We start from the raw sequence: 23,537 nt of genomic DNA, 5'->3' as shown, positions 1-23,537 counted from the left end.
CTGAAGAAGAGACTGTATAATATTGCTGCTTTAACACGATGAACAACATATATCATATATTTTCCTTTCAGCATTCCCTGCAAGTACTTCTGAAGTTCACTAGGAATGTTAGTGCTTGTGAGAACAACAGATGGATAATACTGTTTACAGTCAGGGTGGGATACTGTGTAAATTCCACCACCTAGGTTTGCCGACAAACCTTATCAATGCTGTGAAACAGCCCTGCTGCATTACTGTGACCCCTCCTTATGGAGAGCTGCTCTGAAGCGTGAGTTAACCTGGTGATGGCACTGAAAGATGACACTGACTTGCCTGAGGTAGCATTTCCACCCAATTGTGTTAATATTTCTATTTGATTTATTTCTCTGCATTTTCATCCCCATTTTCAATTTCACATTATTCTCCATCTGTGTTTCCAGTCTCTTTTTATTCCCTATTTATAGGTAGTATTCACAATGTATCGGCACTGTATAAATACCCAATATCAACATAAGTATTTGTATTATGGGACTGAGTTAACAAAAAGTGGGGGGAAAAAAAGAAAAAAAGCAGAAAATCTTAGTTTGTAAGTATTCTGTCTAAAGTTGCACACCACTAATATACACTTCTCTCTGGAACCTGTAAGTCAACATCAAATCTGAACATCAGCTTTTCAGCATAATTAACTACATTTGCTGCCCATTCAAGTAAAACTAGAAAAAATTACTTCAGAGCACAAACCAGACTCTGCAGTCTTTTTCCATGAAGCCAATCTGAAACCACAGCTCTGGATGTAAGGTTGCCTACTGCCCATGTGAACAAGCCGCAAGTAGCTTTAATCAACTACAGAAAAAATGGCAGTGCTGACACAGTCAGAGAACTCACCACTTGTCCGTCTCTCCCTGGAACACCAGGCACTCCGACAGTACCCTGGTGGGAAACAGACACCAGTGTTTAGCACATTAAACAGGTCATGAAACCTTTCACCTCTTAATACAGTACTTATAAATGATGGTGAATGCTTGCTTATTGTAGCTGCAATAAATTTCTCAAAAACTAACTTTTAGCTAAGCTGAGCTCTTTTTTCAGTTGATATTTTATACTAATTAGACATGTTCACATGTTGTACATTTTAATGTACTGTATGTCTTCTTCCAGAAACAAGCTTCAAGCTAATGGTTGCTCCATAGTGTTGTGGATGCTCCATAAGAAATATAAAAATTAAAACACAATTCCATTTTAATGATCTTGATAAATTTTGACACCAATAGTACTCAATCAAACAGAATCTGAACAAAAACATTAATGCTTCGAGAGGGATGCTCCAAGCTCAGTAACTGGTAGCATCAATCTATTTTAAGGCTTTTAAGAGACACTCTGCAACAATTCAGCCCGACAGTGCAAATTACAGATATCCATTTAAATTGCATCAGTATTACTGCAATCAAAATTTAAAAGCAAACACAGGCCAAACACATGGAGGAGACAAAGAAAGAAAGCAAAATATTAGCATTGACTTGTGACATCAGAAGGATCTTTTTACAAAGCTCTCACACTTTCTGTATGGTGGACAAGTTTTTGAACAAACATGTGCGACTGTTGGTATAGATGGTCAGTGAAAACCTGAGGAAAACTCTATGGGCTTACACAGCCTTCTCCTCTTTTTGCATAATAATGGTGTTTCTCAGCAAGGAAACTGAAAGCATTTTTTTTATTTTTCATATATAAATACTTTAACAGGGTATACCAAAATGTGGTAGCTATTTGAAGGGCGGAAACCCTAGAGGAGGCCATTGGACTAGGAAAGGCACAGTCTTTGTCAACAGCGATATGTGCAGTTTCCCAGGACCCTTAAAATAAATAAGCACCCTGTGAATCCCTTAATGCCCTGCTTTCTCTGCATCCCATGGATCAGGGCATGACATTTCCCACTCTATTCATATTGGTTAGAGGTTTCACTAGAAATTATTTAGTCAAAGGACACCAATGCCCAAAGGGAATGCATCCAAACTGGATACACATGTTTGACAATGAATGGACTTGAGAAATGCTGCAAAACAAGAAAAGGAAGCAACCCATGAGAGCCTCCAAAAACCTCCAACATTTGAATAGCCAGGAGGTGCCATCTCATTGCAGGGCAGCAAATCAGTAACAAATAACACACTGGCATCCCACTGCATCTCCATGACCCAGAATGCTCTCCCGTTACTCCCAAAGCTTCCATTTTGGTATTCCTGTTGTCTCTTTTTGCTGGATGCATGGTCACGACCACTAGCCACTGCAAAAGGGAACATTTTCACATCTTTGTATAAGTTTTCCAGAAAAATAGAACACAAAGCTCAGGAGGGCATTAAACCATCAGCCTCAATAAACTATCCTATTCATAACAGCTCCTTCATCTCAGTGACAGTCTTGTATAGCTGCTGGGTTTTCTTACGAGACGCATGATGTTAGAAAATGTAAATAAAGCTGCTTCTACCATGGCAAGTACAAGTTTATCAGATACGCAAAACCTCATCAGCACTTGGGTTTTACTGATGCTGCGCATGTAACATACCCTCCTCCTTCAGTCTCAGGGTATGATTTTATAATGGCAGCTTAGACATCAATACAGCTTTACAATGTTGCATTCCTGCAGTGCCAAACATGAAGGGCAATCCTCTCCTTCAGCCTACAAACTCTGTACAGCTCACAGTTGACAAAATTCCCTTTTATTTATGGAATATATAAGCCTTGGGATTACTTTTTTATACATATCAGTAGGTTTTTCTTTCTTTTGTTCAAAAACCTCTGTTTCAAGAGATGCAAGCAAGCCTTCGCCTTAAGGAATATTACCTCAGAATAAAAAAAATAGAGGTGGCACCCTTCTCTTATATGCTAATAGGCGGTATTACTTTCCTCTTTTTTTTTTTTCCTTTATATAAATTAATCCGGTTTTATTAAATAAATTCTATACAACTTCTTAATCTTTTGAAATCAACTAGAAAATTACTTGCTTTGGTGGTGCATGGGTGAGATGATGGAAAAGTGACACTTTCTACCTGTTATTTCTGATAAATCTAGGACTGCTTGTATGGTGTAATTCCATAAATCCTAAACTCACTTCATCAGACTGAGGTAGTCAGCTTTAATGAGTGTAAATAATGCTGAAAGCATTCCCAGGAAGTCAGGTGTTGGGTTACTGAAGGAACAGGAAGACATCAGCAGACCACCTGAACACCACAAACCAAGCACAATTTATCAGCAACACCTACATCCTTTGTTTCTACTGCTCCATATTTTAGTCATATGGCACTGATCTAGTTGAGTAAGGACATGCATTTAATCAGAAACTCTATCTCCTCACCCTTCACAATGTTTTAACTTTGGTTTCCTAGCAGTACCAGTGCACAAATAAGAAAATTATAGCTACCTTCTCACCTGAAAGTTAAGCAGACAGATTTAAAACAGTCTGCTCTGCATGGCTTGAACTTCCCACAATGGGGAAATGGGAAATCTGATGTCTCACTTTCCATGGCTGCATTTTGCAAAGACAAAATTCAGAGCCTAAACTAAGTGATTCAAAGCAGTGTACAGTAGCTAATTCCATTCATGGTTTCTGCTCACAATTTGGCACCAGGAGGAATAATCACTTTCACAGTATTGTTGTTTATACTATACCTTTTGTCCTGGAGGCCCCTGAGGTCCCTGCAAAGGGAAAACAATTCAATTAACATCAGAACTCTAGCCAATTTAAACTGAAATGACCAATTACAATTGTCTCATAGTGTAAGCATTCTGATACTGGACTAAAACCAGCTGATGTTTTATACATCAGCGAAAAGTAAAACTTCATGCTCAAAATGCACAATGGATCTTTTCTCTTCTCTTTTGGAACTGATCTAACTACTAACTGGAAGACTCAAATTTTCCCCATTTTAATCTTTCCTTTTCTAACCCATCTGTTTCTTCCAATATTGGCAAATCTGACAGCATTAAGATGACTGTGGTTTTTCTTCTTCTGGTACCAGCTAACAGCCAGTTTTGTGTCCACAGTAATATATCTACTCAGCAGCATAAAACCAAGGTTTATACAAACAAGTATTTTTAAAATGCAGAGAAGTATAAGCCTCAAAATCTCCTCACCTTCTAGGTATCAGCAGATATGACTATGTTTTACCCACCATGTGATCTGTGCCATCATTTGCAAGTTAAGAGAAATATCATTAAGAATTAACTCCAGAAATCATTAAGAATGCTCTCAGGAAGTAAAGAATCACTGTTTTGTCCCCATGAGAAGACAGGAGAGATACCTCAGTTTGGGAAATAACTGCTTAATGTCAGACAGGAGTCTCATTGGTGTTAATAGGACCCATTTCTCATTTGGCATCTCTGAAGTATCCAGTTTGTTTATTATGGCCACAGTGGAGAGGGGAGGCAGCAGGGAAACACATCAGCTGACCATGTCCTTCACATTTTGGCAGTGTCTTTTGGTAAGAGGCAGTTCACTGCAGTAACTACATACTCTTTACCCCACATTCCTACTATGGGTGCTGGTGCTATATCAAACAAGGTGAATTCTGAGCCTATGAGGGTACAAAACTGAAGAACCCAAATCCTTCTGTTGTGTTAAAGAATAAAATAATTGATTGATATCTGAACTGCAGTCATTCAGAAATTAATCTGGAACAAAAGGACTGCTGCTTCAACATGAGGGGCCAATTTTATTTTAAAGGTAGTGTGATGTCAGGCAGAATCCTCCTCTGTTGGTAGACACAGGGCTTGTTGGAATACTGCTCTGATCTAACTTCAAACTGCTAACATGGAAAAGCTCCACTGGTTGTAATTCTGGACCCGTATCCACCGATGTGGATGAAAACCCTGCAGTTTTAAACACAGATTCATACATCTAAGGTTGGACATGAAACCTGGCAAAAGATTTGCATAGATCAGTGATGCTTCTTGAAACTTCTGCAAACTAGGGTCTTATTAGCATCTCCTCTTGACTGCAGAGACAGATTTTGTTAATGGAAAGCCACCTTTATGGTTCAGGGCAATAAGTTTGCTCTCTTGTCTTCAAAAGGAAGCAAAAGTAGCCAAGCACTCAGCACTGGTGATGATGAAAGCAGCATGTAGAGCATTCATCTGCTTTTTCAGAATAGAGGAACACAGCCCACTGCATTTAAAAATACCCCTGCTGTTTAATCAGGTCTTCTTTTCATTAAGTGCCTGAATTCTAATCCTAAGATTTGCGAGAGGCTGAGGACACCACTAATACTAAATGCAGTAATTGAAGAACAACCTAGTTCTTAAGCACTGCTTGTGACCAGTCTCCAAGAAAACTAAAGATGGGGAAAAAATATGTAAAATAAATAAGGAGGATATTGGTAGATGAGTGTGGCCTGCTGAATAAAGAACCACGGATATAACAACACACTTCACAAATACGTTTTTTCCCTTTCTTCCAGAGAAGAAAGTAAGTTTCTTCCAGTGAGAAAGATGCAAGTTTGGCTAACATCTTAAAAACTCCAATAAATTAATGCTCACACTAGAGCTTTCCTACATCACTGTTACAAAAATAGGCTGCAAATGCCTACTTCCTGGGAATCAGTTACCTGTTGACCTTTTGCATATTAACCAGTTGCATTTTGGGGCTATTTCAGGTCTTAAGAAAAATCTTTCTGTCAGTATGCCAGACTAAATACAGATCAACTGAAGACTACTTTCAGAGCTCATACCTGTTATTTTTATGTCCAAGGAATGGTTATTGGCTCTTCAGTTTCTGATTACTTACTAAGCTAATATAACCTTGTAAAGGCATCCAGCTGTATCAAAGTACCATTTGGGAGTCCTCAATACAAAGTTGCTATTTAAAGGTAAAATGATCATTCAGTTCTTAATACTATCCCCAAAGTAAACTTAAATGTGCTGCCCTTTTTAACACTTTGTGCCTGGTGCTTGCAGTTGTCAGCCTGTGGGATGGATATAAATGAAGGCACTGCAGATGTCTCCAGGAAAAGATCTTTCCCCAGAATTTCCCCCTGCCAGTTGCCACGGTTTCAGCTCCTCCAGAGGAGTTATTTAATAAGAAAATATTTACATATTAGCATAGTTTTGCTTTTATTGTGCCTTTAAAATGAATCATTCAGAGAACAGAAGCAGAAGATACTTATCAAATATTTTATACAATTAGAAGTATTCAATTCTAGTACTTTCCAGAGCCTGGAAATGGCTCTGGTGTCTCGTGCCCACTGAGCTATCATGCTGCTCGGTAACAAGAACAGTCCTCGACAATACGACTCCCTTCAGCAGTATGCTCAGAAAACCATGAACCAAGAAAACTTACCTGAAGTGATACATCTCACAGTTTGCACAAGACAACAAGTACTTCTTATCCTTGGAATGTTCAGACTGTAAACCACAGCTAAATAGGAACATTTTTGATCCCTACCATTGGGAAAGAAGCTCAAAGCTCCTGGAAACTTAGCAGCTCATCCACTGAGGTTCCCATCCCTCTCCCACATAAGCCTGCCTACAGCCACTTAAAGAGAAAACCTACAATTAAATTACCAACAGAAAACAACTTCAAAAACCTGTCAAACATTCCAGAATTGCTGTAAAGTGCTTCTTTTCAATGAATTACCTACAGTCTCTGAGCAGGGCACAGAATCACACTGGAGAGGTAGAAATAAGCAAGTAAATACAGCCTGGGGGAAAGAGAGGAACATGAAGGGATAAAATAAAAAATCTCCAAGACTTAAGTTAATTTCCAGAGGTATAATTGATAGCTTCTAGAAGAATCTGTATTGTCCATGTGGATTTTTTCCCCTTGATTATTCTACTGAACTGAGGAGAGTGTTGTGTTGCCCACATGATGAACAGAGAGTAAGACTAGCAATCAAAATCTCTGTGTAGGTCTTGAGACAAGAGCAGAGGCAAGAAATATGTGAAGGTTTCCAACCAGCTCCTTAGATTGTTTTGTTTTTTCTTCAACTGTTCTATAACAGCTGCAATAGTATGCATACTGGCCCTGTTGGTGCCCAATGTTAAAAAGTTCCTTTTATAAAGAGCATAAAGGCGTCACAAATCCCAATGAAAGTTCTTTAAAACTGTTTCAATGAAGAAACTGCTTAGCATTTTTAAAAATGATGCTACTTTTCTTTAAATTGCCACACAATAATTGAGAAAATTAAACTGAGATTGTGAGAGATAAAAATCTGAAATAGTTCTCACTGTTCCAGATATCATGAAAACTTCCAAAGAACCCTTTGCCATCATGTGCAATTGAGTAAACTAACTAGGGAGCTATGATGAGCTATTGCAAGGCTTTGCTGAATTAGGCTCTCATTCAAATAGCTCCTAAATAGGAGGATGGAAAAAGAAAGTATGTCGCTCCAAAGAAATTCAACTGCTATCTGTGTTTCTCTGGAAATGGAGGATTATTTGAGAGCCACTTAAGCACTTGGAAAACTGGGTGACCAAGGATAAACAACTGTTTATTGAAGTCTTCTATGCAACTGTGTTTTTAAAAGGTAAAATATCTTCACTATGGATAACACTCTTCAATCACAGTTTTCTGAAATCAACAGACCTTCAGAGTTTTTATCATATCAAGCCTTGGCATCATAGGTATGATCAAAAGAATTTGGACATTTCAATTGGCTCCTGACAAATAACTAGCTGCGATAAATTTTAAAAAGACCTGAAAAGACTGATCTAAATCTAGTTAGAACAAATGCTCTGAGTCCACAATTCTTTCTGACCCCCTCCTAAAGTTACAAATATATTTTCCTTTTAAGCTTGCTCTGGTTCCTTGCAGTTTAGCAAGCTGCAAAACAGGAAACAATTTTGCCTTGTAAAGGTTAAAGTTGCATTTTCAAAGCACAGTGATTCAGAGTGTGATGCATTAGCAACAGACTCTCAAGGTGTTTTTGTATTCAACTATTAGTGGCTCAGATGCTTAACATTTAAATACATGTATGAAAGTTTGAGCATTTTCAGTTTTCAGGTCTAGGGCAGCAGTAACGATTTGTTTTACAAGGTATCAGAGCTTATGAAGAGTAAACACAAACACCAAATGAAAATGCCTAAGAAAAATATAATGAAAAAGTGAATGTTTTGTGTACTGAATAAGTTATACAGTAGAATACGTCACGATGGTGCCAACACACTGGTATACAAATGCTGTCTTACTCCAAAGCTTTGCAAAAACAAACAAACAAAAAGTCCTTTTTTTAAAACATCCAAACTTCCATGCTTCCTATGTAACAAGTTTTAAGACTGTATCTGAGAAAAGATATTTCCCCTTTGGTACCTTTGAGAATCATTAAATACTTGTAATAGAATCATAAAACCATTTAGGCTTGAAAAGACCTTTAAGATCAATGAGGCCTACCATATAACTAAATGGACTAAAATTTAGTTCATCACTAAACTATGTCCCTAAGCACCACATCTACACATCTTTTAAATACCTTCAGATATGGTGACTCAACCAATTCCCTGGGCAGCCTGTTTGAGGGCCTGACAACGCTTTCAGTGAAGAAATTTTTCCAAACATCCAAGCTAAACCTCCCCTTACACAACTTGAGGCTGTTCCTCAGGTTCCATCACTTGTTACTTGGGAGAAGAGACCAAACCCCACCGCACCACAACTTCCTCTCAGGTAGTTGTAGAGAACGATAAGGTCTCACTGCAGCCTCAAAAAATCCCAGTTACCTCAGACACTCCTCATAAGACTTGGTCTCCAGACTCTTCACCAGCTTCATTGCCCTTCTCTGGACTCACTCCAGCACCTCAATGTCCTTCTTGTAGTGAGGGGCCCAGAACTGAACACAGGATTCAAGATGCGGCCTCACTAGTGCTGAGTACAGAGGGATGATCACTTCCTTACTCCCGCAAACCAATTTCTTACCAGTTTAACAGCATAAGGAACTTAAGAAGGAAACCTGAACTAGCAGATGTACACAAAGAGGAAAGCACAGGTTTCATGCAAAGTATTCATCTGCATTTCAGCAGAGCCTGTGTTCTACCCACTGATCTTATTTTCTGTGTGTAATGGACACACAATGTAATTCTGAAAATATCTTCCTGAATGGTTGAGGTGTGTTTCATAAAGACTGTAATTTCTAGAGGACTAGCATTGAAATGTGCAATGCTTTGGTACTGATGAATCACATAGGTAAAAGAACGATCAGCTATCAGAACAGATTAACTATGATGGGAAACCTCATATAACTCCTGATTAAGAAATGACCCCCTCCCACGCTATCTACCTTAATTGATGAAAAGAGCAGCAATAACTATTAATTAGTGCTCAGGCAGAGCTTCTTATCACCCTTCGTTTAGTCATTGTTGTGGCAGCCATTACTGAAGTGCTGAGATTACAAAATGCCAATCCTGAGACTTCCTGCAAGTTGAGGCCAATGCAATTATACTGGAGAAAAATTGCTGTGAGAGGCACAGCCTGAGAATTCCCATTTAATCTGCCAGTTCTTAGTAAACTTTTGCAGCTAAACAGCTTAAGAACAACACCTTATAAAATGCACTATGAACAAGCTACCAGAACGAAACAAAGGTGGCTGTTGCAAAACTCTGGCCAGTGAAAACAAAATCACAACTAATAGTTTTCCCGTAGGAGCTATGAAGATTCACACCAGCTGAGAATCTGGCATTGGCCATTGACTTGAAAGCCTGAATTGAAGCCAGCAGCACTTCCCAGTCAGTTCTGCCTGGTCCCTGTGAGTTCATTTTGTTCATTTTAACCTGAGATGAAAAATTAATATTAATTCATTTTAAATATGTGATATTTTGCAGACTTAGCTGCAAAGTTATGTTTTTCCACTGTCTTTCACAGAAATGGCAATATCCTTTGCAAGAACATCCTCATTCTGAATAACTAGTAAAAGCAGTAACATTAGGTCTTATTTTCTTGAACAAATACCCAGCAAGACTGTATAAACACAGAACTACTAGTTTGGAAAACAATGTATCTTAAAGCAGAGGGATTTTGCATTCGGGTTAATCATTATAGTATAGATTTCTTTTGCAAAGAGACACCTTTACCTGAATTCTCTGGTTATTCTGGACTGTTCTGTTCACGCAAAACATCTGTAAAACTACTTACCTGTCTTTAAAGCCAATGTTGGGGGATAAAACAACACAGAGTTTTTTTCACTGACATTAAGTGGTTGATTCATACATTGAACACGTTTAAATTTACTTCTTTTCCAAAGAGCTGAAAACACTGCAAATTTCGATCTTTCTAATGTTTTTACTATGCAGTCATTTAAAATACTTTCAGCATAAAAACACCAAAAACTGTCCCACACGGAAATCAGAAACAAAACCACCCTATACACACCTCCTGTCCTATTGCAGTCTATGAATCTGAAAACATCTATCAGTGTCATCCTTCCAGACCATCACTGACTCACTTTAAATTCTCACGAATAATCTGCAACCAGAAATCCTAGCTCTTGGTTAGACAAGAATCACAAAATAATTTATTATTAATTCTGAAAATGAGAAGATAAAAAAGAAAACCTCTTGCATGGTATTTAAGTCCTTATCACCAGGAGGAACAGATGAATGGCATGGGAAGAAGGATGAATTGTGAGAGGTAGGACACAATTTTAACTGAAAAGGTTGAAAAGCTAAGGAAACTACTGGCATTCCCCTTGCAGAGCATAAATTTTGCTAGTTCCACATAACATTTCAAAACTTAAGCCCTTTGGTCACCCCACGGCTTAGCCTCCCTCTGAATTCTTTCTGCACAGAGGAATGATACTTTCAATTCTTGTAGAAAGGAGGTCTGCAGGGCTTCCAAGTGCCATGGAAACAAGCAACTAAAAAGTCATTCTTACATTCCCTTCCAACATTAAAGATACCTACAGTCACACCTTTCTAACCTAAACCTAAGCCTCTATCTCACTTAAAAAGAAACTGATCTCTCTTGGCCCAAAGAGAAAACAGATTCTTCCTGCAATGTCTAGCACCAAAATAAGTATTTCAAGTAGCTCTCCTCAACAACTCAACTGCAAGGATGGAAGGGCAATAGAAGAACATTGGCACTCTGCTAACATGGAAAGATTTTCGTCAGGAAATGAGAGACCCCTGTAAGCAACAATTACCTTTCCTAAACTTCTCATTACCCTGCCCCAAACCACACATACATACACTGAAAATGGGATAAGAGAGAAACCATTTCCTGTCTTCAAGGCAAATTTCCCTCGTGCACCTAAGATAAGTTGAGCTCTCAAAGTAGAACTCACCAGAGAACTCAATCATTCTCTGTATATGCTCCAAGCAAACCTCCCCTGAGAGGGAGAAAGGTTATTACTGCCCTCTCTCACAACATCATCTGAAACATTATTTTCATTTTCTTTATTGACACAAGACTTCATTAAAAATGGAGGGGAACGTGGGAGCAGATTCTCAGCTGCAGTAAATTGATATGTCTTCACTAGAGCCACTGGATTTCCTAATTCACTGAAAGAAAAACATGGACATTCCCAGAACTTCAAATGCATTAAAATTATTTCAACTTTTTAGCAGTGAAGGCACACATTGTTTGGGTTGGTCACAAGTTGCTCAATGTATGTAACAGGTTTGTGGTATGTTCTGAAACACAAGTTGGAAAATACTGTTATCTCATTATTCAATATTTTGTGCTCTTCAAGAAATCTATTCCACCTCTTGTAAGAAAAGAAAACAAAACTAAGTAATGTCAAGCTGTGCCATGGTTGGTTTACAGGTGAAACTGAGTTTACCAGTTCTGTCAATAACCTGTACATTCATCTAGAAATAACAAGGCATGTTACCAAATACCAGTGTTAAGAATACTTTTTAAAGAGAAAAGCTTCTATTCCTGTTATTATAATCTAGAGGTCAGGCTTGCAGCTCTTCTTGACTTGAACAGGGCCAAGGGATTTAAAGCTGATGAGAGTGTGATCCTATATGTTACAAACAGCCTTCAGCTTCCACAGCCTTCACTAAATACATCCAAACCTTCAGGACTGCTTCAAAGAATCTGTTGCTCTCCTTGGTTGCACCCTGCCTCCCTCCTGGATGAAGAACCAGAGTACATGTCACAGTACTTGCTTCTTACTGGAAAGGGCCTTTGATAACGTGAGCAAGCAGGAAACCAGAGTACAACTCAATCAGAGTACACCTCTGGGAGACAAAGACTATTACTAGTACTTTATGAGACCCATCAACTTCACAGTTCTGGTTTCATCAGGACAAAAAACCAGGAAGTTAACTTGGACTTCAGATTCTCAGTGTGAAACAAAGGCAAGTCCTTACAAAAGAATTCCTCTAGAATTAGCATAGAAGCTCCTCTCAGCAGAGATCTCAATTTCATTTACTTTGAAAAGAGAGTATGTGGATAATGCAGAAAAGAAAGCTCAGGTAGGCAAAGGCCTGTGTTCTCCACAGGAAATTATACTTATTTTCTCTGACAACACGATTTTATAGCCTACTCCTTGGGAAATCAGCCATTTCTGCAGTAGTGTCTCAATTTTCAACATGGAAAGAGAGAGATATCTAGGCGCAGAAAGCGTGACAGAAGATGTCAGAAGCAGCTACACATCACTTGAATAACTGTAGCTCTTTCCACAGGGAAGAGTCTAGAAATCTGTGCTGGCACAAAGAGTACGTCAGAAGCACCAAGAAGAATAAAAATAAATCAATTACCTCCCTGATACCCAGATGCTTTTACTTGATCTATACACAATCTAACATTTAAGCGATCAGAATGACTTTCAGAGCAGGCATTTGGAGCTGGAAATTCATGTAATCTGGGATCTTTCTCTAACTCAAGCTTGGTGATTTGATTTTTAAAACACCTTTTCTCCCCACTTAAACACACCTGCATTTAGAGAAGTAGATCAGTAGCAGTTCGTAGTAACCATCTTTAATACTGATGGCTACTTCAGAGCAGTGGGAATCTTCTGAACATGGTGATGAACAGGTGATGGACTATGTTTTGCTTTAAAAGCCCTCAGGGATTCTGTGGCCCTGAAGATCTGGTCTTGAATCAGGAAGACGCTGTTGTAGAATCTGAGAGAGTTTTGTCCAGAGGTCAAATAGGAGATTATAAAAAAAACAACCCCAAAACAGACAAAAAACCTCCTTTCCCAGCTATTGCACCTATTATTAACAGGTTCTCAAAAACCAAAAGGACAGAACAAAATAGAACTTGGAAGCATACTGAAAGTCTAAGTGGTACCTTTGGGAGGCTTTGATTTTGGTTTTGTTAAACCATTATCTCCAAATGAAACAGTACAGGACTTCAGCTGACTGATTACAGCAGGTATTTCTAAGTCTCAGAATCTTGGCTTTTCTTCCAACATATTTGATTTTGTCAATTCAAAATGTTTAGCAGTTTTTCAAGGTAAAATATCTTATCTGTTTAAATCTTAATAAATTAAAACAGATACTGATCACATCTACACTGATTGCTGAGCATATAATCTTCATCCTCAGAAGCATTCAGGAATCAAAACCACATGCCACGGGCTCCAATTCTGTCATGTCTCATAAAAACAAGAATGACCATGAGTGTTTAGGGAGATCTGAAGGGAGAAAAAACACTGCATATTTCACAGTTCTGGGAATATGTGACAGGCAGAAACTTCTGATGCCTTACCCTGTGGCTGAAGTTGATTTACATCCAGTGGAGCTTTAATTTGCTTCCAAATGAACAGGGTTAATTAGTTCCTGATGCAACTGAAAACATCTACTCCCATATCTGATTATTTGTAAAAAATGCATTCATTCGGCTGTTACATTCTCACATACACAGAGGAAAAAAACCCAAAACTTCAGAAGAGAATATTCTGAGAGTTTCAGTATGCTGTGCTATGTCTTCACTGTTCCATCAGGCAAAGGGCCAGAGCTATTGCCACAGAGACAGCTGGCATTTCGGCCCTTAAAACAACTAGATGGCTCTTGTGCTACTCAGTGGTCTGAAGGTGGAAACAGATCAACTTCAGAGACAGTGACAAGTGTGAGCCAGGAACTGGTAACACCTGACTTGGTTCCTTTGTGCTTTGCTGTGCCCTTAGCTGTTTTATTTCTCTCTGCTTCTGCAGGCTTAAAGAAGTTGGCCTTATGTGACAGGCGACTGAATGTAAAAAAAGGATGTTGTCCTTCTCACATTTTCTTCACGAATGAGGCTTCAAATAGTCTGTGACAAAGGAAGGTTAGGAAACACACAGAAAGCTTTTGGGGATTTCAAATTTTTAAAAGTGTATATGTCATGTATCTGTTACAGTTTCTTAGAAAGCTGGAAGAGTACTTACTGTCAATCCCTGCTCTCCTGGTTTTCCCGGCTCACCCTTAAAATAAAAACAAGGAGTCAATAATTTCATTAACAAATTTAATTTGGTTTCCTACCTAATAATAAAATATCGTAACAATTCCATTCTTAAACAAGTATGGCAGCTGACTGTGCATTAAATATATTACTTTTTTTTTTTTTTTAACTAGTAGGCCAAATCTCATACATTTTAAGAGTACTATTTCACAATTGTGTAATGGCATAGTTAATTGAGGTAACAATTAAGTATTGGTGTCCTGACTCTGTCCCTCAGTTCCAAACATAATATTCAGTGGTGCTAAAGGACACAGAGAGAGATTATTTCCACATATGTGCTGAATCCCACTGTTTACATACTCCAAAATTACTGCCCTGTGTGATCACCTCAGCCAGCAGGCATAACTCACCATTGCTAAAACTGTAACATCGTGTTCCATAAACCCATGAATATTGGTATTTTGAACCCATGTAATAGTTACTTGGCTATTAAATACCTGGATTTGCTTTCAAAACAGTAACTCATCATTCTTTCAATGTATTGTCTTTTTGTGGGCATAGATCTACATAAAGTCAGAATCTATCTGCTCCCCTTCCTTTCCATACAAACACATACAACTGTCTGTAGGGACAATAAAAATGTCATTGAAAAACCAAAGTTGATATTGTTTCAGTGATATTGTTTATAGATCATTCCCTTTTAAACCCAACAGATAGGGCAGTCCATGTGCTGTTGCACCAGCACAGCTGCAGGATCTTTTTTAGGAGCTTTGTCATTAAAAAAATCTGTCAAAAAACTGATCAGAGTTGTTCTCGGCAACCAAAAAGAATCAGAACTGCTTCTCTGGGTATACGCACATTGCATTCAGAAACATGTAGCACCTGCAAACACACCAAGATACTCAGGAGAAAGAAACCACACAGGCAAAGGTTTCTGAGAGCTAATTACCACAGCTTGTTGGACATTTCAGCTTACTCTGAAGTCCTGTTATGTATGCAGCAAGCACACAGCCTGAAGTAAGCATCAAGATATCCCCAAAAATGTTGGGAAATGTTGGTGAAACAATTTCAAGAGTTTGTATCATATTTTATTGTCTTCTTACCAGCAAAACAACCACATTCTCATTTTACTTCTTTTTGGAAGTGTTTACATTTCAAAGTCTTAATGCTGGTGTCTTTGTGATGCAAAGGGAACACACCTATTCTAGGTATCTGTAGGCAAGTATGTTCTCGTACCAACAGGTTCTTCTCATAGCATCCAAAGATAGGCTTGGCAGAAGGCTGCACAACCCTTTCTAACATTCCTACTCTTGGTGCTCTCTCTGCTGACAATAAGCCCAACAGCATTTCCCTAACTTTTCTACCCCATCAGCTCTGAAGATTTTCTGCCTGAAAAACCAATACATTATCATATCTGGAAGCTTTAAGTATCTGTAACAGGGTGCACACTTCTGGGATGCAAGGTGGTGATGATACAGATGGAGACATGTTGGCACAGATGGAGACATGTGGGCTCACAGGTGGCTCCTCAACCCTGCTGCTCTTTGGAAGAAAAGTAATGATGGCTGCTGGAGTTGCTCCCTGCTTCTTGCTACCTTAGCTGCCTGTACTTCTCAGGATACACAGCAAGTGTATGGACATAAAGGAAATAAAAGGCCCAAAATATCATCTTACAGCCCTGCTGATTGTAAAGCTCCTTGCTTGAGAAGGACAGGCTGGAAGAGAAGGCCCTGCTTTGCCTAGCACTGCAAAAGAGGAAATGACTGCCTGCTAATGGTGGTTGGCCTCCTATAGATGTGTGATGCTGCAACATCCCTTCTCGTAACAGGCTGCAGCTATCGTTTTGTTGTTGAAGTCTTTAGCTCAAAGGTCTATGCAAGTCTTTTAAAAATACAAGGCTGTCACTACCTCTCAGCTAAGTTTTCTCTTTACAGCTCTCCTGCTTGACTGTATATCACATAGCCATAAAAGAAGACAACTTTTGAGGATCAGCAACATTAACCTGTGGGTACAGGACAGTAGCAAGGAGCAGGATTGTAACAACAGTCAGTAATCTGGATGGTTTCTCTCTGAGAGTACTTGTTTGTATCCGAGTCTAACGCAGTATTATGAGCTGATTTTCCATAATGCTATAGGGCTTAAGATAGCCACAGCTTTAAGAAACTATAAAAAGAAACTCTCTCTTGCCATCTAAAGTCAAAAGCACTACAGAACTATTATAAAATTGAATGACCTCATTGCATAAAATGCATTACTTTCCTGTTATGAGAAACATTGATGTTCCCTTTGCTAAGAAGCATTAAACTCTAAGCAACACACGGTCACGTTGCAATCAGCAACATCAGCTGATTCTCCTAGCCTCTTGTATGTGAATTATAAAAGTGGTATCACTGCAGTCAGATATAGATTCTGGTTTCGGTCTCACTCTCACTGCATCAAACCACAAGCAACTCTGCTGACCGCAGTCAATTTTACCACATTAAGCAACACAAGAGAGGCCCAGATGAGGCCCAAAGCCTGATGTACTGCAGGACTAACAAGAATTGAGTAGATGGTCAAAGTAAAGCATCACTGTGAGAGCAAGAGACTTTTAATGTCGTTGGAAAACCTTGAGCTAGAACTTATAAGGCAATGGTGGCAAAACACCAAAACAAAACCCAAATCCATGAAAAATAAAAATGACAAAAGCAACCTGGTATAACACAGGCCTTAATTGCCAAGCCTTGCGGGATTTTCACAGGAAATTATAGCAGAGCCTTACCATTATCATCATATTTGTACAGTTAATACAATTTCAGATGAGGCAAGCTGAATAGGGCCAGACGAGGAGTACAGATATTTTCCTTCTTGATTTCACCTAAAAAGGCCCTGCAGGAAAATTTTATGCCTTCCTGTCCTGGCCCCACATAATGAGCTACACTTATTCTTCAAAACCCCTGTTCCTATTTCCAGTGCTGGTCCTCACCTCGCTAGTTCCCTATGTCCCTATGTATCCTCTCGGCCACAATCTTTACTTATCATGGGGGGTGGGGCAGGGGTGGGGTGGAGGAGGGTGTGTGCAACTGTACATGATGTTTTTTCAGTTTTTAGTGTCTTCCCTGTCTGTAATTCTGTTTCCACACTGATAACACAGTGGCATTCATGATGAAAAGGGAGGTTCTTCTTTCAAGAGAATGAAATTGAAGAAGCCTACAAAACATAAAACCCAAACCATACTTGTATTTTGCTGAAAGCAAATAAAAAAAAAAAACACCTGTGTTTATGCACCTGCTTAAAAAGTGTTTAATTATCCAGTTATGAAGTGCCAAAGGTGGTGAGTATGATCCTGTGCCTAAAACATACAATAAGTGATATACTACATTGTCCTGATCATTCTAATGATAAATGGGGGACAAGCTCAAGAAAATGGTACCACTCTACTTGTGTAAAGACGGCAGAATCTGACACTAAACTTGATCATACTTTGGGCAGCATTTAGCAGTTTGCTACTTTGATTCCGTGATTTTTAATGCCAAATCATTAAGAAGCAAGAAGTCAAGCCTGACCATGCCATGATGTCTCAAATTCAGTTTTGACTTGAATTCTGAATAGAAACGTTTTCTTCTTGTGGAGTGGGGCAGACCCTCCTCATGCAGCTATTAAACATCAGGGAGCAACTGAGAAACTTTAGAATGTGTGGGGAAGCTTTCAGAGGTGGGAGGTGAGGAACCTAGGTGTTACTTCTGGCCCTGCTATGAACTTGCTTGGTGTGTGAGGGACTTCAGGTAAACCATGAAATCTTGTCTGTGGTCCAGCTTCCGTATGTCTTGCCAATCTTACCTCAGAAAACATCTTTGAAACTGCGCTGCCACACACTTGAGAGGAATGGCAGCAACAGACCTACTCACCGGTACACCAGGCATCCCGCGAGGACCATCTTTGCCAGTATCTCCTGGGGGACCTCTAGGTCCTGGTGGCCCTGGAGGCCCAGGGGGTCCAGCCTGTCCCTGGTCCCCCTAATTCAACAACAAAAAAATTGTCAGCAATTTGCTTCAGAGGCATAAATCACACAAAAGGACATTGATTTACCGCAAAGGAGTGCAAGACAGGCCAGAAGAAGTGGCCCTGAGCTGGATACCAGCTTCTTCACTGTTCATGGCAGAGACTGCACTTGGACTTTGTCCAGGGGTTGTATCAGTCCAGTGCAATCAGCCACAGAGCAGAAGGTTCAAATTCTGAACTGCTTGTCCTAGCACAGGACGTAAGTCAAAATTTGGGGTAGCTTTGCAGTATTTTACTTGTCCATTTATTCAGAGCAAGTAACTGTTTTCAATAAGTAGCTGTTTGCTTAATGATTGACATAATAATAACAAAACTGAGATAAAAAAAAAAAAAAAGTTGTGAGAATACATAGTTTGCACAGTGACTTACCAAGCCCATCAATGTTGCATGGATAGATTTAAAAAATGAGCATGGAAAATAACTTCTTTTCCACAAAGTTGTACATAGTTTTTCATCTGTTTTAGGGAGCTGTTTTACAGTGACAATTAGCTAAGTCCCTTAACAATTTGTAACTATAAATTTGTAAAAGCCAAATTTCAAGGTAAAACATATTAGCTTCCCTTTAAAACAAAGACACCAAAGAACAGTGCTCAAGTTATTTCATTATCACTGCAAATCACTGAAAAAAAATGGATGCACCTTAAACATGGATCAGTTAGCAAAGCTACCCATAACCTTTTAATTGTTAATATCATTAACAGTTGCTTCGTTCCAAAACATTTTCAAATCACCTGATATAAGAAAGCATCTGACAAAAAGGTACAGCAAAGAGTAAACTGAATGTAAAGAAGAACCAGATTCCAGTGAGATGAAGCACTACCTTAATGAGGCGGCGTTTAATGAGCTGCTGATCAGCAGAGAGAAACCCATGATTGATTTTAGGGAACACCATCTGATCAGGCAGGTGAGGTCAAAGGTTGAAGATCAGAGATGAGAAAATTGAAGAATAGACATCAGAAGGCCCGAGAAAGAAATAAAGACATATTAATTAGCTTTGTAATAGCTAAAATAATATTAACTGGTGCTTCTGCCTGAAAGAAACTGTGCATTCTCTGTTGAAGAAATTGACCTCCAATGTACAAGACATACCACTTTATGAATTAATCAAATACAATTAATTTACTGTGGAACTTTTTTCTCCCCACATTTTCTGTGACAATTCTTCACCTGTATTAATTTTTTCATTACCTGGGCTCTCAAAATCTGTATTTTTATATGCCGTTCTCTCAGCAAAGCTTCCAGAGACAAAGCACCAGTTCAACTTTCAGTCAGATTTTCCAACCAGCATACTGTGCCACGAAGAATGGTGTTATTTTAATAAGGGCTGGAGTTGCAGCTTGACCAGATTGCTTCAATCCTTCCTGTTTAATTTGCAAATGCGCTTTGAAAAAATCTTTATGTACTGATGAAACCTCTGATATCTAACACAAATAGCAGACTCTGTATGCGACCAGTATAGAGTTCACTGACATTTTCCACACTCCTGTGTTCCTTAGGGAAGTAGAGATACAGAAAAATCTCATCTGAAAATAAAATACTGCCCAAAATCACAAAGAACATGGGTGCTGCCTGGGTAACACTGTAAAAAGTTATAGATTTCATCCAATGCTTTGCATAAGGAACACGTACATAAACGCAAAGGCAGGGAGGCTTGTCCACTATAAGGACTCATTGGTACCCCATGGCAAAACCAGTTTTTCATGGGCACTTGTATGCTGATACAGAGAGACCTGACTGAACAGGTACATCTCAGCCACAAACCTTGACGGTGAGGATCTGATTACTGTGCAGAGCAGCAACTGTGGGGAAGCCTGGCAGCCCCTACGGACACAGCACAACATGGTACCGAAACAACACAACACAAACATCACAGAGACAATTTACTAACAGACAAACTGAACAAACACTATGTTTAGTTTACCTCACATTGCCTACCAACAGGAAACAGCCTCTCTGTCATATGGGAAACAGAAACAGGTTTGCACTACACTGCAGATGCAGGTTGTTACTTTACAACAAGAATATCAAGAGCATTTAGAAGATGCAGTCCCACAGTGGTGACTTTCCTTAAAATTACAGTAAATTCTGATCATCTGACAGTTGTTAGACTATCAGCCAGTGGATGACTAAGCCATTTCCAATTAAAATGTGCTACAGCACTGCAAGAGTGCTACACAGAAAGCTTTGACTTTGAATTGCTCCAGAACTTGATGGCAGTGTCAATGAATTTTGAAATGCTTTGTATAACTAATAATCTGCTTCTCATGTTCTGTTTAACATATGACATTCAGCACATAAACTGATAATACATACACAATTATAAACACTGAACAACAATCTACTGCTAGATCTTGGGTAGTCCAGAATGGCCAAGGTCAACGTTTTCAAGACATACATTTTCTTATCCCAGGCAAAATTTTTCCCCTAAAGTGCTGTATGCTACATATCATTTTTTATATCCTACTCTATCAACATGTGCAGAACTTACACTGTACTAGTGCAGAAAAGTGTGGTAATCATGACCTGCTGTGACAATACAAGGGGTGAATTTTGCTCTCAGCTCAATGCCTTTCTTGTGCTACCTTGTAGGGTGCAAATTAAACCTTCTGATAAAGCTGAAACCTTATAGTTTAACTGTGAACTCCTAAAGAAAGAAATCCCTAAGTCCTTTCCTTTAGCATAGCACACTGAAGCAGAGGCTTCTTCAGTGGTCAGGAGACAGCAGGTTGAGGAACACAGAATAAAACAGTCTGGTAACTCTAAGCTCCCTACATGCATTCACACATACATGGCACCTCTACGGGGTGGAGATGGTGGTACATCCTGTCTGTGAGGCCTGTTGTGTATGGCTGCAGGGGTGCAGCTTGGCCCCTCCAAAAGTGAAGGTGCTCTGGCTGCCAGACAAAATGGCTTCCAAGAGGTTCTGCATGAAGGCCCTATGGGGCAACCTACATTGCCACAGGGCACGAGCCCTTTGCAGCCTGGCTGGCCTGGTGGAAAGTGTCAGCAGGCAACAACAGCAGCCTGCCAGGTCTCCCAGATGGAGCAATTCTTTCAACATGGCAAATGTTTGCTCTATTCATCTCCACATACAATCACATCAGAGATCCTCTGGATCACAAAGACCTCACTGGTCTTTACAAAAAGAAGCAGAGTAACTTTCTGATGCGTGCATGTCCTCCATTAGCAACTTTGTGTTGCAGTTAAGGAGCTTTATTTCTGATACACACCCGTAAGATGAGGAAACTGAGACTGTATGTGGATCCCATAAAGCAAGTGGCAGTTTTGCCAGCATTCCCACATCATTTTGATGAACTGTGGTGTGGCTAACTGCATTGCTTGGTGACCTGAAATCTCCTCTTTAGAAACAAATAAAGAGAAAACAAAACCAAAAAAGGCCAAAACTCCGAACAGTTAAAGAAACTCACTCCTGAGACACCGCTAAGACTGGAACGATACATCATTTAGAAAACATATGTATCAAATTTGCATTTATCTTATTATGGAATATAAGTTAAAGAAGTTATTAGATGGTAATGTGCCAAAATCTTTACATCTGTGACTCATTAGCCCTGCTGTGCACATGGTCCATTCCTCATCTAGATAAAAGTACAATCACCGTGTAATGGAAATGAGTACAAATAAGAAACCTACAAAAGAACTAAGATCTGAGTAGCAAGTAATAAACTGTAAATCTCAGTTATTGAAAAAGGGATAAACAGAAAATCTTTTAACAACTTCATTTTTATTCATCAGCCTTTAGGGTTACAGCATAGTAATTTTCAGTTATCTCTAAGCATAGCATATTTGCAATTGGACATTTTGAAAAGTGGTAACTCAAGACCTACCAGGTTTGATTTATTTCATCTTAAACATGCAGGAGAGATGAGAATTAATTAAGAAAGAAGCTTAATTGGAAAATACATCGGTTTGCCATGGAAGTTGTGTTGGTTGTTTTTTTTTCTTGGAAATGAAACGAAGGAATTTTGAAAAATTTTGTGTAGCTCCACACAAAAACATTTGCATAGAACCCTTCACAATCCAGCCCCAGCAGTTTCAATGCCTCCCAAATTCACACAGATGTGTTCAAGAGTATCTATCTGTACTGCTGTTCTCTGCCTATGTAAACAACACATGTGAAAAGGGGTCAATCCTGTTCTTTCACCAGCAGTTTATTTCAGCTTACTCCCCAGCAGGACAAAGCTTTCTTCCCTTTGCCCAAAGCAGGCATCATCTCAGACATAATCACAGAACCACAGAATTACTGAGGCTGGAAAACACCTCCCAGATCATCAAGTCCCACCTATGACCTAACACCACCACATCGGCTAGACCATGGCACTAAGTGCCACATCCAGTCTTTCCTTACACACCTCCAGGGATTATGACTCCACCACCTCCCTCGGCAGTCCATTCCAATGTCTGATCACCCTTTCCATGAGGAAGTGTTTCCTAATATCCAACTAAATCTCTCCTGGAGTAGCTTCAGGCCATGATGCCCTCTTGTCCTGTCACCAGCTGTCTGGGAGAAGAGCCCAGCCCCCACCTGACTACAGCCTCCCTTCAGGCAGTTGTAGAGAATGGTAAGTCCCCCCTGAGTCTCCTCTTCTCCAGGCTAAGCAACCCCAGCTCCCTCAGCCTACCCCTATACAACTTTCCCTCTAGTTCCTTCACCAACCTTGTTGCCCTGCTCCCTGTTGGACCTGCTCCAGCACCTCAATATCCTTCTTGAAGTGAGGGGCCCAGAACTGCACACAGAACTCAAGGTGAGGCTTCACCACTGCCGAGTACAGGGGAAGAATCACATCCCTAGTCCTGCTGGCCACACGATTCCTGATACAAGCCAGGATGCCTTTGGCCTTCCGGGCCACCTGGGCACACGGCTGGCTCATGTTCAACCGGCTGTCAATTGGTGCCAGCTTGGTCATCTCCCCATATGTAACATGTATTTGGAGAAAGGCAGAAACACTGGAATATTAAATGGATCCCAGCAAAGAAAACTATAATGGGTTGCATAGTTTTTGCATGTGTGGGAGGCTTTAGAAGGCATTGCATCTTCTGGCATCCATGAAAGATAATCTTGGCACACAATGAGCTTCTAAAAAGGCATAAAAAGAGCTATCCTTCCCACAAATGAGTTCTCTTCCTTTCCTGTCACTCTGCTATAAATATAGCTGCAAATATCCCCTAGATCTGTTTTATTTTTTCTCTATCTAAA

General features: G+C 39.6%; 1 protein-coding gene across 1 annotated transcript in view; it reads right to left on the bottom strand.

Annotated features, from left to right (window-relative positions):
- Positions 1-23,537, bottom strand: part of COL25A1 (collagen type XXV alpha 1 chain) — a 322,787-nt gene that overhangs the window by 76,332 nt on the left and 222,918 nt on the right. Inside the window, exons 8-12 of the mRNA XM_051616887.1 lie at positions 19,140-19,211; positions 18,166-18,273; positions 14,265-14,300; positions 3,640-3,666; positions 865-909 (exon numbers count right to left, since the gene is read on the bottom strand). Of these exons, the coding sequence (XP_051472847.1) occupies positions 865-909; positions 3,640-3,666; positions 14,265-14,300; positions 18,166-18,273; positions 19,140-19,211 (288 nt within the window). The remainder of the gene's footprint in view (positions 1-864; positions 910-3,639; positions 3,667-14,264; positions 14,301-18,165; positions 18,274-19,139; positions 19,212-23,537) is intronic.

The sequence above is a fragment of the Apus apus genome, chromosome 4 (genome assembly GCF_020740795.1).
Source record: "Apus apus isolate bApuApu2 chromosome 4, bApuApu2.pri.cur, whole genome shotgun sequence".
In the NCBI taxonomy this organism is placed as follows: Eukaryota; Metazoa; Chordata; class Aves; order Apodiformes; family Apodidae; genus Apus; species Apus apus.
The sequence above is the reverse complement of the archived record's forward strand: the minus strand, read 5'-3'. Positions and strand labels throughout refer to the sequence as shown.